The sequence below is a fragment of the Peromyscus maniculatus genome, chromosome 7, assembly GCF_049852395.1.
Source record: "Peromyscus maniculatus bairdii isolate BWxNUB_F1_BW_parent chromosome 7, HU_Pman_BW_mat_3.1, whole genome shotgun sequence".
NCBI classification, from domain to species: Eukaryota; Metazoa; Chordata; class Mammalia; order Rodentia; family Cricetidae; genus Peromyscus; species Peromyscus maniculatus.
This window is the reverse complement of record NC_134858.1, coordinates 63146248-63161779: the sequence shown is the minus strand read 5'-3', so window position 1 is coordinate 63161779 and position 15532 is coordinate 63146248. Positions and strand designations below refer to the sequence as shown.

The 15532-nt window shown below is 48.9% G+C and overlaps 1 protein-coding gene across 1 annotated transcript in view; it reads right to left on the bottom strand.

Annotated features, from left to right (window-relative positions):
- Positions 1 to 13545: 13545 nt before the first annotated feature.
- Positions 13546 to 15532, bottom strand: part of Rbpms2 (RNA binding protein, mRNA processing factor 2) — a 33791-nt gene continuing 31804 nt past the window's right edge. The window contains exons 7-8 of the mRNA XM_076576528.1: positions 14922 to 14991; positions 13546 to 14678 (exon numbers count right to left, since the gene is read on the bottom strand). Of these exons, the coding sequence (XP_076432643.1) occupies positions 14929 to 14991 (63 nt within the window). The 3' untranslated portion in view covers positions 13546 to 14678; positions 14922 to 14928. The remainder of the gene's footprint in view (positions 14679 to 14921; positions 14992 to 15532) is intronic.

Below are 15532 nucleotides of genomic sequence, written 5' to 3'. Positions count from 1 at the left end.
AGTGGGTAGTACTCCAAAGTTCCGTGGTCACCGAGACCTCCATTTCAGTACAGCCCCAAATCACAAGTGACCCCATCAGAGCCCTCTCAGGCCCCAATAATTCTATTGCACAAACAAAACTTTAATTTTTAGATCATGAGAATACCAAGAGGGTACAGAAGATGGAGCTAAGGTTTTTTTTTTTTACTGAAGTGATAATTGGTTATCATCAGATACTCAGATAGGAATGTTCTCTTCCTCTACTCTGCCAGGCAGTGGTGGCACACATCTTTAATCCCAGCACTTGGGAGGCAGAGGCAGGTGGATCTCTGTGAGTTCGAGGTCAGCCTGGTCTACTGAGTCCCAGGACAGCCAGGGCTATACAGAGAAACTCTGTCTCAAAGCTGCCCCCCTCCCCAATAAAATCCTCTTATCTTTTACCCTTAGCTATCCATGCCTACTCTTTCAAGTTCAAGTCAGGTTAGTTCTAACATTAGCACATAACAATTGGACTATTAAACCTAGTTCCACCCACTTGGCCAACCCTTCTGGTCCCAGAAGAGCCTCACCTTTGCCAGCCCATCCTGGGCAAGTTACCCTGTGGTCTGAAGGGCACTTTCTGCTTAATCGGTTGGCAAATACTAAGAGCACACTATGTCAATAATACCAACCAATACCAACTATTTACTAAGCATTTTTTTGTGTGTGTTTGTGTAGAGAAAGATGTTGTGTATGTGTATGTACATGTTCCTGTGTGTGCAGGTCCATCTGGGGTATATGTGCATATATGTAGAGGCCAGAGGACAACCTGCGGTGATACTCTTCGGGTATCAGCTACCTTATTTGCTTATATTTATTTATTTATTTATTTATTTATTTATTTATTTATTTATTTATTTATTTTATTTATTGGGACAAGGTCTTTTATTGACCTGGAGTCCACAAAGTAAGCTAAGCTGGCTGGGTCACAAAGCCCCTGGGAACCCCACCTTCCCAGAGCTGGGATTGGCAGTAAGAGCAAACCAGCACTGATTTTTCTTCTTTTTTTAATTTTAGCTTTTGGAGTCACACTCAGGTCCTGGTACTTGCAAGGCAAGCACTTTACGAGGGAAGCCATCTCCCCAGCTCCTAAAGCACTCATTTTCACAGCAGCTTTTAATGTTTCTTGAATGGTGAAGAGAATTACTGTGCCTGTTAATATTTACTGAGGACCTATGTACAGCAACTTACTTGCTTGATTTCCAAACTATCAGATGAAGTTAGAATTCACATCCAAGGTTGTCTCGTTCACATGGGAGAAGTCAGAAGCCTCTGCCACTGTTGGCACTTTAGGAAGTGACATCTTCACGCATCCAGGCCAGTAAGTGAAACATCACCAAGATGGGGAGCCACCTTCCTCTACCTACACTGTCCTGTACAACTGCCCCTATCTATTTAGATTTCAATTAACTAAAATAAATTAGGGTTTGGGGTACAGCTCTGTGGTAAAATGCTGGCCTAGCATGACATCCTGGGTTAGACCCCTCTCCAAACCAAAATGCCTTAGGGTGCAACATGGTAAGACAAATCTAAACTGATCTGCTTGCCAGATCTGCCTGTGTGCCTCTGAACTACTCAGGTCTTTGGATGTCCTTTCTGCCCTGTGTGAAAATGAGGGATAATGGCTCAGATGGACGATATAAGTGAGCACGTGACTCCGTGTCTAGAAGAACCTCATAAACGTAAATCCAGCCCTACTACTCTCTAGAAAGGACAAGAGTGACAATGTCCTTGAATGCTTATTGATGAAAAAAAAAAAAAATAAGGCCAACAAGGGTAAGAAACATTTTACAAAACCAGGTGTTTGCTCATTTTACCTATCCAAGGCTATCTGCATGGCAGAGGGCCCCGGCCAGCGGCCCCACACCTATAATCAGTTCTTTGTTCAGGCTCTCTGGGATGAAAGCTCCAAGACTAAAAAGAAAAAGGAATTACTGTGTAATTAAATCCTCTGACCTTGAACTCTCTTAACTTTTTTGTAATTTTTATTTTTATATGCATTAGTGTTTTGCCATTGGTTTTGGGTCCCCTGGAACTGGTGTTACAGACAGTTTTGAGCTGCTATGTGGGTGCTGGGAACTGAACTCAGGTCCTCTGGAAGAACAGTCAGTGTTCTTAACCACTGAGCCATCTATCCAGCCCTGACCCTGAACTCTTGATCCACCACCACCACCACCACCACCACCACCACCACCACCACCACCACCACCACCAAGTATGGGATTACAAGCATGTACCTGGTCTTTGTAGTACTGGGATTAAACCCAGGACTTCATGCACGCCAGGCAAACTTGCTACTATCTGGGCCACACCCCCCAGCCCTAAAATCCATATTTAAAAATCTCTGAGACTGGCCTTGAACTTGTCCAGCCAAGAATGACCTTGATCAACCTGCCCCCACATCTCAAGTGTAAGATAACAGGTGTGCATCAACATGAAGGCTACTTCATTTTGAGATGGGTTCTCACTACGAAATCCAGGTGGCCTGGAACTCTTGAGCTTTATTATCCTGCATCAGCAACCAAGATGAGAGGTATGTGCCACCACACCAGACTTGAACCTGGCAGGTTAGGGAACTGAATACTGAAACTGGGAATGATCCAGGAGTCAGCCTTGAGAGCAGAGCAGGGTTCTTAGTCAAAGGCAGAACACTATTTTAGACCAACAGGAAGAACACAATTAGTGGTTCCCACCACCCTCCCAGCCCAAGGAAGCTGGAAATGACGCGATGACTACCATCTGTCCCTCTGAGAGCCTGAGAGCATTTCTATGAGCCTGGTTGAGAGGCCTGGCTTGGTCCAGAAGGGAATTCAACCTTGACATAGTGAGAAAGGAACGAGAGAAGAAGATACTGGTGGCCACCCCACCCTGGGGAAGAGAAACTGAAGAGGAGGAGGATGTGTTCCCCAAGGGAGGTCTCCTAGCAATGAAGAGGCCGGAACATGAGGCCGCCCAGGAGCAGCAGGGCAGCCAGGGGTCAGAGTCCATGGCCTGCTGAAGACCTGTCCAGGCCCTGGGCTCCAGGCATGGTGCCCATTCTCTGATCTGCCACATTGTTTAGCAATTTCCTCCTCTGAAAGCAAGGGGGGCGGCCAGGGAGGGGGAGCAAGGTTTGTATGGCCAAGAGCAAATGGAGCAGAGTGGGTGGGGCTTCCACAGGGAAGGGGCCTCGGTCCATTCCCATGACTGGCTGCCCTTCCGGCTGCTTGGGACTGTGGGACTTCGTGGGAAAAGGTCTTGGTAGTGCTAAGTACAGTAACTATGAGTGTGTGTGTGTATCCTGAGTGTGCATCAGGCACATTTTCCACTCGAGCCATAGGACACTGCCCTTTGAGAACTAGTTACCAGAGTATGTTCCCACGGGGCTCTGTCCTGAGAGAGGCACAGAAACCCGCCCCAAAGCCTGAAAGACACTAGGAGCCACAGGACCATTCTCGGGGGAATCTCTTAGCTCCTGGCGAATACAGATCGCCTGATTTCCCTGGACTAACAGGGATGCTTCTAGAACTTCCACGCTTCCCAGCAGAACTCTTGTAACTAGCTGGGTGCTGAAAAACAGATGGGAACTGAAGGGGTCCAGGGGCCAATCAGCCAGCCATTTATTTCCACAACATCTATGAGGAAGCTTTTCATAACCAGTGAGATAGCGGAGCTGCGCACAAGCCCACAGACGGACAGAAGCCCAATGCTCACCCTTCAAGCAAAAAGCTCTAAAATGACTCCATCAAACAGTACCACACAGGCCAAAGGCAGCTCCGGCCCCAGCTTGTTCGACTAACCCAATGTTTATTAACTTTTTGAGCCAAAACAGAGATTTCACACAGTAATCTACACACTAATGAAAAATACGGCTGAAATGGACATGTGATCCTAGTACTGGGGAGGCGGAGGTGGAGGAGGCGGATCTCTGTGAGGTAGAAGCCAGCCTGGTCTACAGAGTGAGTTCCAGGCTAGCCAGGACTACACAGTGAGACCCTGTCTCCATCAAAATAAAGTACCAATGAAAACAAGGCTAACAATGTCCCCTCTTCCCCCAGGCCTGGACTTGTAATTCCGGCACTCAGGAGGCTGAAGCAGGAGGATTCTGAGTCTGAACTTGGGCTGCATGATAATATGACACTGTTTCAAGCCCAGTAGAGGAGGGTGCACACCTTCAGTCCCCACACCCGGGAGGCAGAGGCAGGCGGATCTCTGAATTTGAGGCCAGCCTGGTCTATAGCTTGAGTTCCAGGACAGCCAGGGATACACACTGAGAAACCCTGTCTCAGGATAAGAAAAAAAAAAAAAAAAAGAACAAAAGAACACCGTTTCAGAAAAGCCCACCAGAGGCTGAGGGTGTAGCTCAGTTGATGCAGCACCAGCCTCACCTTCGTGAAGCCTTGCACTTGCTCCTCAGCACCAGTGTTGCGAAGATTCCTTCCCAGGGTTGGACGTAAGCAACACCTCCCTTCCTCGGGTCCCAATGACAGGCAGAGACACAAGCGCACCAAAGTCCACTCGGGGAAGCACAGGTGAGGGTTTACTTACGAGGGGCGTGGGTCCTCCTCCTGTCATAAGTCTTTACCAAAAAGGGGTGAGGGCTTCGTGGTAGCCACAGAGCCCTTTCCCCAGGCTTCCCCAGCCAATACCCTCTAGAGCCGCGGTTCTCAACCCACCTAACAACGCTGCGACTCTTGAATGCAGTTCCTTATGTGGTGGAGACCCCCCAACCATGTCATTATTTCATTGCTATTCTAACTGTGATTTTATTACTGCCATGAATCATAATATAAATACCGGGTATGTGACCCCGAAGGGGTTTCGACCCACAGGTTGAGAACCTCCCTCCAGTCCAGCTGAGGTCACAATTAAGGTAGAGTTACATACAGCTGGGAGCAGCTGGATACTCAGGTGAGGGTCTGTGACCCTATAGCTGGATATAAACAGCCAACAAAGCTGGATGTGGTGGTGGTGCACATCTTTAATCCCAGCACTTGGGAGGCAAAGACGGATGGATCTCTGAGTTCAAGGACCCCTTGGTTTATAGACTTCTAAAACAGCCAGGGCTACACACAATAATCCTGTCTCAGAAGCCCAAAAATGAATGATTAGCTGGGCTAATCATTTTGAAAGAGGGCACAGCTGAACTCCCCAAGAAAGTGAGTACTTTGCTCAAAGAAAAGTCACAACCACCAGATAAGCCACGAGTAATGGCAAATGCGCGTGGTCTCGGCACTGGGGAGATGAAGGCAGGAAGATCAAAAGTTCAGGGTCATCGCTGGTCACATGTTGACCTGAGCTACACGAGGACACACACACACACAAACTCCTGAGACAACAGCTGATCTGGATGAGTAGTAAACAAACATCTACTCTTGAGGCTGGAGAGACGGCTCAGTGCTTAAGAGCATTCACTGCTCTTGCGGAGGACCAGAGTTTGATTCCCAGCACTCAGGTCAAGCAGCTCACAACTGCCTGCAACTCCAGCTCCAGGCAGATCCAACACCCCTGGCCTCCACGGGCACCTGCACTCACTTGTACAAAACCACACACAGACCACACACGTAGACATAACTAAAATAAATCTTTAAACATAATGAATGAATACCTACTCTTGGGGCTGGAGAGATGGCTCAGGGGTTAAGAGCACTGGCTGCTCTTCCAGAGGTCCTGAGTTCAATTCCCAGCAACCACATGGTGGCTCACAACCATCTATAATGAGATCTGGTGCCCTCTTCTGGCCTGCAGGGACATATGCAGGCAGAACACTGTATACATAATAAATAAGTAAATAAATCTTTAAAAAAAATACCTACTCTTTTTGGACATGCTTGTGCTACCCATTCGTCCCCTTGCCCACAGTCCACACCGTTCTCCATCGCCCCCAGCACTGAAACTGAGAATGAGCTACTGTTGCTCATTACACTACCATGATCACAATACTCTGTCTTGGTCAAAAGTTAGGACATAAAGTCAGGTGTAGTGGTACCTGAGATGTGGAGGCAGGAGGACCAGGAGTTCAAAGTTATCCTCAGCTACAGAACGACTTGGAGGCCCACCTGGGCCAGAGGAGACCCTGCTTCAAAACAACAAATAAAAAACATGACCAGCAAAATAAGTCATCAGGTAAAGCTGCCTGTTGCCAAGCCTGACAATCTGAGTTCAATTCCCAGGACCTACATGGTGGAAAGACAGACCCAATCTCACACACATGTGGATGGAATCAGTTCTCTCCTTTCCCAACTTGGGACTCCATCAAACTCAGGTCTTCAGTCTTGGTGGCAAGAAACTTTACACAATGAACCATCTTACTCAAAATAAGTATAATTAAAACAAAACAACAACAACAACAAAAAATAAATAAAAAATAAATAAATAAATAAATAAATAAATAAATAAATAAATAAATAAATAAATAAATAACCCACCAAAGAAACCAAGAGAATGGCCTGTTTGGAGACAGTGTATCTATAAACAGACATTGCTATGACATGGAGCCTTCTCACCTTCCAGCGTCCAAGTGTCCACCTGCCAATGCAACACCACAGACCTTGTGCCAGAATCAATTCCCCTACCCCCAGCTCACAGTTCTCATGTTCTCAGAGAGGAAATCCCAGTTACGAGGCCCAAGGGAGTAATGGTAAAAGTCTAGTAGTGACCCCTAACCCCAAGCTACAACTCCTTAGCTAAGCCTTTGTCCCCACACAGAGGACTGCAGCAGCGCACAGAACACGTGGGAATCCATCTGAGGAGTTTATGCCCCAGAGATCCAAGGTCAACCTTGGGAATGTGGTGAGGAGCCCGTCTATCATGAAGCTTTACTTCTTTATGAGATTATAATCTTGCATAACTTGCATATTTAAATAATAAGCTAAGGGTTGGAAAGCTGTCTCCGTGTTTAAGAGCACTTGTTGCTTTTGTAAAAGACCGGGGTTCAATTCCTAGCACCCACACAACAGCGCACAACTATCTCTAACTCTAGTTCCATGGGATCGGATTCCCTCTTCTGACCTTAGGTCACTAGGCATGCACATGATGTATAACAAACATGCAGGCAAAATACTCATACATATAATAAAATAAATCTAAGGGAAAAATGCCAGAGCCTAGTCCCAGTGATGTAACCTCAGCGTACTCCACAGTTTATCTTAAATTCCTGCCTTTGGTCTACTGACAGTTTTCCCATCATGCTCTGTTCTGTCCTTCATACATAATTTTTCTTCCTTCTGTGCAGAATGCCTCCTCTCTGTCCTTTACCAAATCACCTCAATTACGAGCACACACAATCATACTCAGCTTCATGGCCATAGTCTTTCAGCCATTTGCTTCATGCGTACCCTGATTTTTTTTAAATCACATACCCATCCAAACCACATGCATTGGCTCACACCTGTAATCCCAACACTTGGGAGGCTAAACAAAGATTGCCTTGAGATCCTGACCAGCCTGGGCTACAATGTGAGAACCTTTAAAAAAAAAAAATGGTAGTGATACAATACCCCACCCCACACATACCCTGCCAAGACAGTGTCTCTACAGAGCCCTGGCTGTCTTGGAACTCACTATGTAGACCAGGCTGGCCTCAAACTTAGAGATTTGACTGCCTCTGTCTTCCAAGTGCTGGGTTAAAGGTGTGCACTACCATGCCTGGCCCAATAATACAATTCTTTAAAGGGCATGGTGGTACATGCCTTTGATCCTAGCACTGAGAGGTGAAGTCGGAAGGATCAGGAAGAGTTCAGGGTCATCCTCAGTTACATAGTGAGTGAGTTCAGGACCAACCAGGGCCTTGTACGGTCCTCAACCCCAGCCCCTAAAAAACAGAAAACAAAACAAACAAATGTACTCACCTGTAAATAACCAATCATATTCAACATCCCGCCTCTGTCCTCTGGAGGCCTCTTGACCACACCCCAAAACATCCTTAGAATCCCATGTCCAGTTCTTCCTCCGAGGTCAGCACTGATGTGGGTAATGGCAAGAGGCTTAGATAACATGGTCTTTGTGTGTGGTTCTTTGCCAGATTTAGAAAGTTACTGTGGAGGGAGGGGGGTGCCTGGCAAGCACAGGGATGGCTTAGCACCTGAAGGCAGATTTTTGTCCAAGGACTTCACTGCACAGAGTGGAAACTAAATGTTCTTTGAACTGCAGGTACAAAGTGACAAGCACACAGGTTAACCCATACAATGACTTTCGGGTCCTTTTTGTTTTGTTGGGCTGTTTGCTTGGTTACCAACAACCAAAATTAGGAATTTTCACATTAAATTCTGAGTGTCTTTCTGTAGGAAAACTATTAAGCCACATGTCATAGTTAGGGTGTTACTGCTGCTGTGAAGAGACACCAGGACCATGGCAATTCTTATTGTAGACCCGGCTGTCCTGGACTCGCTCTGTAGACCAGGCTGGCCTTGATATCACAGAGGTCCTGAGGGCTGGGATTAAAAGGTGTTTGCCTAACTCAGAGCTTTGGAACAGAGGCTCATATAGCCCAGGTCCAGATCAAGTCTGTCCTAGAGGAAACAGCCTAAGTGGCTTTGAGCTCTTTGGCCATAAGAGGGCACCAGAGTCTCACGGTTTAGATAACACCTCAGCTATTACCAGCACACTGAAGAGAACGGAGAAACCTCACCTTCCACCAGGCAAAGACCAGGGCCAGAGATGAGACACACCAATCACAAGTGAGCACGGAGTGGAGGCTTGAGAAGAGACAGGCATGGCAGTCAGGCTAGCTCCTGAAGGCAGGAGCCTCAGGGACCACATAGTAAATAAAAGGTCATCCTGGGTTTACACGAAATCATCTCAAACAAGCAAGCAAGCAAGCAAACGAGCAAACAAAAAACCCAACAAAACAACCAAAACTCAACTAAATTAAAAAGAGCAAGTGACTTCCAGGGGCCACAGCGTCTACCATGCTTACAGACACAGGGTAGGGCCATCCTTAAGTTTCCTGTAAAGGACACGGCACTGGCATCTTCTGTGAACGCAAGCCAAAATCCTGACTCGAAGACACAAGGAAGGGGCCCAAAGCCAGAGTGGGCTCGGTTCAATGCCCGACTGCGGCCATCAGTACACAGCACACATGCAAACACACAGCGGACGGCGAAGGTCTTCGCTCCGGCTTTTGCACCTTGCTCCCCTTGAACACGGGCATCGCAGCTCCTACTCCTTCTTCCCTGAGCAGAGCTGATTTCCAGGAGACAAGCTGCAGATCCTAGGAATGTGAATCCGAGTTCGGATAGACACAGAGGCATCAGAGAAGCCTCTCATTCAAGTGACCCCGTCCTGGGAAGCTACGGACTCCCTTAGCCCAGTCAGACTCTGGCATGGTCGGGAAGACAGGTGGGAAAACGGCAACCAGGGGGAGAAGACTTTTGGACCACTTGCCTGACTCTTCCCATTCCTGGGTATTCCTCCCTCTGTGGGATTTGGAAGGAAACATTTATTAGTGGGTGCAGAAGTGTGGCCACTGTGCACGTGTGGAGGTCAGAGGACAACTTGAAAAAGTTGCTTCTCCTTTTCCACTACATGGGTCCCAAGGATGAAATTCTGGATGCCAGGCTTGGTGGCAAACACCTTTACCTGCTAGACAGTTCCCATGGGAGCTTTTACCTTCAGTTTCCCTAGCTACAGAAAGTAGATGAAAATACCTTTCTTGCTTCAAAGGACGTTGACGGTGATCACAAGAGACAGCACAGGCACCCACTGTGCACCCCGCATCAGGCAGGAATGTGTGATCCTGTTCCTCCGGCTATTAGAATCCTGAGAGCCCCAGTGGCTTCTCAGAGGGTGTCAGGTGGCTGGTGACACTGAGAAGGTAGAGGCAGAGGCCAGTTTGGTCTACATGGCAAGTTCCAGGACAGCCAAAGTTGCACAGTGAGTTAAGACTCTATCTCAAAACAAAATGAAGAGTATCAGGATGGCCCAGTGGTCTAAGGGGCCAGACTTCAGTTCTGTTCCTCAGTGGCTTGTGAGGAGGCCAGGGTGCGACTCAGTGGTGGAGCAGTGTCACATCCAAGGCCTTGTGCTGGTGACCTCTCCTCTTTTGTACCCTGTGAAGATTTGTCACTCAGACTGGTTTAATAAAAAAACTGAATAGCTGGGGCTGGAGAGATGGCTCAGCGGTTAAGAGCACTGACTGTTCTTCCAGAGGTCCTGAGTTCAATCCCAGCAACCACATGGTGGCTCACAACCATCTGTAATGAGATCTGGCGCCCTCTTCTGGCCTGCAGTCATATATGCTGTATACATAATAAATAAATAAATCTTTAAAAAAAAAAAAAAAAGCTGAATAGCTAAGCAGAGAGGAAGCTGGGAAGAAGGGCGGAGGCTCTGAGAGTCGCCAGCCAGAGACAGAGGAAGCAGGAAAGCGGCGTGGACAGTACAGAGTAAAGGTAATAATGCCATGAAACAAAAAGTAAATTAATAGAAATGGGTTGTTATACGAGCTAGTTAGAATTAAGCCTAAGCTGTTGGCCGAGCTTTTATAATTAATAAGTCTCTGGTGTCATGATTTGGGAGCTGGCAAGAGGGACTGAAAATGGGTAGTTAGTGTGGTGTGAAAAAATCTAAGGACACACTCTATGATTTCTGGGCCTCTGGCCCATTTTTACCTTCCCCTTTCTCCCAAGTAGAACATTAGATGAGAAAAAAAACAAAACAAAATGCAACTTTCTTTTTTTTCTTTTTCGTTTTTTCCAGGGTTTCTCTGTAGACCAGGCTGGCCTCAAACTCACAGAGATCCTCCCACCTCTGCCTCCCGAGTGCTGGGATTAAAAAAAAGGTGTGTGCGAGCCACCACTGCCCCGCTCAAAATACAACTTTCAGTGACAAGCACGGTGGCTGATGTCTACAATCTCAGCACTGCAGAGGCTGAGGCAGGCTAATGCAAGTTGAAGGCCATCCTAGAATACATGGTGAGCTCCAGGCCAGTCTGGGCTGCAGAATAAGACTTTGTATCAAAACATACACACACATACACTTCAATGACTATAACCCCTGACAAGAACAGAGTATGTAAGGTGTAATCAATCTACACTTTATTTTTTTGGTAAAAATAAAATAAATGCCAGATATGTTGTCACGTGCTTGAAACTTGGTACTTGGGAGGCTGAGACGGCAGGATTACCATGAGTTTGAAGTCAGCCTGGGCAAATTCCAGGCCGGGAGATAAAGTGAGCCGCTAACTCATTGAAGGCTATGGTAACTCCTTCGGGCACTTTCTATAGCTATCTTGAGGTGCTTAAGGTCTGTTTCTCAAGGATTATCTACAAGCTGACACAACTCCTAAAGACCAAGTCTTCAATCAGACTTCAGGAAACTATCCGGCCTGCTCAGCCAACTACACACCTCTGGCCCCACATTGGCTGGGTTCTGGCCCGGCACTGATTCCCACCACAGCCCGGAGCCTACAAACCAACTCTCCTGTAAAGGTCCTACGATAAGAATTGCCATCACTGAAAATTGCTGACCAAACTACAGAATCTCAAAAGGACGCAGGCGAACCACGCCAAGTTCTCATGGGGCACAGGGGCTGCAGCCAGAGTCCTCTCAGGCATCTTCAGAACTTGGTATTCCTTGCCTCTCTGGTCCTTTAAGAAGGGAAGAAACCACGCCCCTGCTGTCTCAAGTTACTATTGCTGTGATAAAGACCATGACCAAAAGCAACCTGGTTAGGAAAAGGCAGGCCACAGTCCACTGAGAAGCCAAGGCAGGAACCTGGAGGCATGATGAATCAGAAGCCACGAAGAATGCTGCTCTCTGGGCTGCTCACCATGGGCTGCTCAGCCTGCTTTCTTGTACAGCCCAGGACTACTGCCCAGGTGTGGCACTGCCCAGTATGGGCTGGGCCCTCCCACATCAGTCATGATTTCAAGAAAATGCCCTACAGACTTGTCTACAGGCCAATGTGATGGAGCATTTTCTCAATTCCCTCTTCCCAGAGGATCCCGGCGTGCGTCAAGTTGACAGTACCTAATCAACACTCCTGCCATCAGAGACCAGGACACACCTGCAGGCTTTTTCTGAAGAGCACAACACAGGCATTCTGGGCAAGGCTGCTTCTGAGCCCAGCTTTACCGTGCCCTCGCCAGGTAACACCTCAACTATGGGGTGGCTCTGCCTGTCAACTCAAACTCAGTCCAGATGTGACATTCCACTGAAGCCTTTCTGCAGAAGCCCCGCCCCAGCAAAGAAACAGCTGGAAAGGCTGCAGGATCTCTCCCTTCCTCTCATCAGATCAAGGCCTGGGCCCTGCTCAGTAAAGCATGAAGGAGTCTCCTCCTCCCTCCCCCTTCTCCCTGGAAGCCACAGGCACAGGGTACACTTTTAAATTATGGAGTAGCTTCCTCTGCCCCTCTCAGAAAGACCCAGGCGCCCCAACTAAATAATTCAGCACCTTGGGAAGACCCAGTGGATCCTGACACAGCTGAAGTAGGTCAGGCCATGGCTTGGCTCTGGGAGGGGGCTGTCAAGCACACGACAGCTCCTTCTCCATGCTGGAAGGAGCTGCAGGCTAAGAAGGCCCTTGCTTGCTTGGCAAGACCACATACCAGTGAGGGGTACTACAAAGACCTCATTCCTTCCCTTCCTGGTACAAGTGCAGGTACATCCCCTCCCGAATTTCCCTCTGGGGTTCAGGTCACCTGCCCACCTGCACCCCAAGTTACCCTAAAGCCTGTGTTTGCCTGTGCCCCTCCTACCCACTCAGCACCTAGATGCATGTCAGCCCTGATGCATATGTCAACAGTTAACACCCTAGACCCAAGCCACACAAGAGAAGGGGTCAGGTGCTCGAGTCATCCGAGGTGCAACCAGGGCCAGCAGCCACAGCCACTGGCCCCACCCTCCAGGACCAGGATGGACCAAAAGCAAACTGAGGACCGCAGCCCTCCAGTAGGAGCTGGAAAAGATCTCAAGCCACTTCTCACATTAAACTGAAACACCGTATCACAGAGGAGCCAGGGCGGCCACAGGCCTCCTGATCACCCTGTCCACGACAGCCCAGACTCTCTCAGCACAGCCCACCTCGGGGACCTTCTCTCTTCCCAGGTATCAGCCAAGAGTACAGGTTAGTTTAACCTGCCATGGGCAAGGTTTACGGCTCCCCTCTGTCCCCCCAGGCCAGCCTCACAGGTGTGCACCAAGATCAGACTCTAGAGAGGGAAGCTAAGCATACCAACTTTATTTTTTTTCTTTCTAGAGGGCTTGAGAACCACAGGGCAGGAGGGTAAAGGCAGGTAGATAAAGACACACTCAGGTCCCTGACTGGGTGTGGGAACTAAGGCTCTCTGCCCTCAGAATTCCCGGACCAGGAGTGAATTCATCACACATGGGAGGACGGACAATGGGCACCTGTATGACCCCGGTGCGGGTCATTCCTCACTCTGGGACTGGTTCCTCAGCTAACGAGGGCAGCAATGACTGTAGCCACTCTGAGGTATCCCCAGCAAGACAGCCACCAGGCCAGGACCGTTTCCCGGGTTCCCTCTGGTCATCCCCCAGCCTGACAGCCTGGATCCCATGGAATGTACAAGCAAAAATCAGAGCACAGTCACTTCAGGTTTTTATTTTGCGTTTCATTACGATCCAGTTTCACATTCTCACAGGGTCAGCAATTACAACGGCCACCTCCAGACATCACCCACAGTCCGAAGCAGCCGAACATCCGAGCTGAGGTTAAAGGTAGAGCACGGACATGCTTGTAAAGTAAAACAGAATTGCACAATTTATCCTTCAGCTCATTCTTCTTAAACCAATGCCCGACACAAAGGCTGATCGCTAAGGAACAGAACACCCCCTCCCCTTCTTCTTCACGCTTCAAACTAAACATTAAACTTATCCGACAGGCTGAACAAGGTCACTTCAATAATTAATGGTAAACACATGAAAAACCCTTTATGATCCATAAATATTTTGTTACATAGGGTACAAAAATACTTTTCACGTTTTGGTTGGTTTCAGAGTTCAGGAAGAATGAGGAGCAGTGGCCGGGTGGGGAGTTCTGGGGAGCTAAGCACAGGGGAGGCTTCTGAGGCCGTCAGCCCTCTGGACAAGGAGACGACGCAGGACTCTGATTAAGTGAAAGTCAGAGGCTGTGGATCTGCTGCTAGATGAGGATGGAGTCTGCAAGTGTGTGGTGTGTATGTGTGTGTGTGTGTGCACGTGCGCGTGTCTGTTAGGAGCAGGGTCCTTCAAGTCAGAAGTGGCCGCAAGGCTCAGGCCTCCCTGAAGTAGGGTGGGTGTAGGAGTCAGGAGTGGAGAGAGACCAGGCTTGACAAGCCTCCAGTGCCAAGACCTGTTGCTATGGCGACAGTGTGGGAACAAACCGTACACTCATATGCACAAGTTTAAGCGTCACAATTCATAAACATGCAAAATTAAATGTCCCTTTTCCTTGACGGGGAACTACGGAAGTAAGTTTGAGCAGGAGGTCAGGCTGTGCTGGGTTCCCATTGAGGCGGGCAAGCTGGGCCTGGGGGTCCCAGTAAGAAGGCCTCCGGATCCTCCTGGAGGGCCTTGGAGAACTGAGGAAGAAGGAAACAAGAGCCGTCCACTGAGTCGGGCTTCAGATTCACAGTGTCTAGAGGGAAGCAGCAGTTCCGCACAGGCCTCGGGTGGCAGTGAGGGCAGAGAGCCCCGCTTTGGCCCCACACAACCCAGGACCAACTCCAGGGTGACAAGACCTGGAGGGAGGGGAGAGAGGTGGCCGTGAGCAGAGAAGGACAGGAGCTGGCTATGGAGGCCAAAAAGGGGGGTGCAGGGTAACGGGAAGAGGACAGAAAGGAAGCAGCCGCCGCCGCCGCCGGTGCCCCTGTGAACGCTCAGGAGCCAACAGCCCTGGCAAGCTCTCAGGACCAGGCAGAGAGGACCCACGGCCGTGTGAGCAGCCAGCATTGGGGATGCTGACCTCAGAAGCCAACACTTACTGAGGAACTAACAGAACTGGCGGTACTTCCATCCTTGCTGGGTGGTATCTGAGGAGGGGTACCAGCGCACCTGCAAGAGAAGTCACTGTCAGGGTACACTTACCAGCTGCTCACCTCAGTCCTCAGCGGGAGCCAGGAGAATGTGAACAGAGTCCCTGCGGCTGTCCAGGCTGTCCCTGATCACTTGGCAGAGGCTGGGCCTCTAAACATCAGCTTCTTTCTCCTGAAAATGGGAAAACACAACCTGGCCTGCCTCCTCTTGAGGGTCAGGGTTCCATGAGGAGGACATGTCAGCATTTGGACCCCACATGCACACGCATGCTTTGGCATGCACGAGGAGGTCATATAGCACAACTTGTGGGCATCAGTCCCCTCCTTCCCCACAGTCCCCAGGGACTGAAGTCGGTGTATTAGGCTTGATAGGCAAGTGTCTATCTGCTGAGCCATCCTGAAAGGCCCTAGGGTTTTGGTTGGGTTTTTCTGTTTTTGAGACAGGATCTCATGAATCCCTGGACTTACTATAGACCTAAGAATGGCCTTCCATTTCTGATCTTGCCTCCACCTATTGAGTGCTGGGATTACTGGGTGTCTGTGTCTGTCTTATGCAGTGC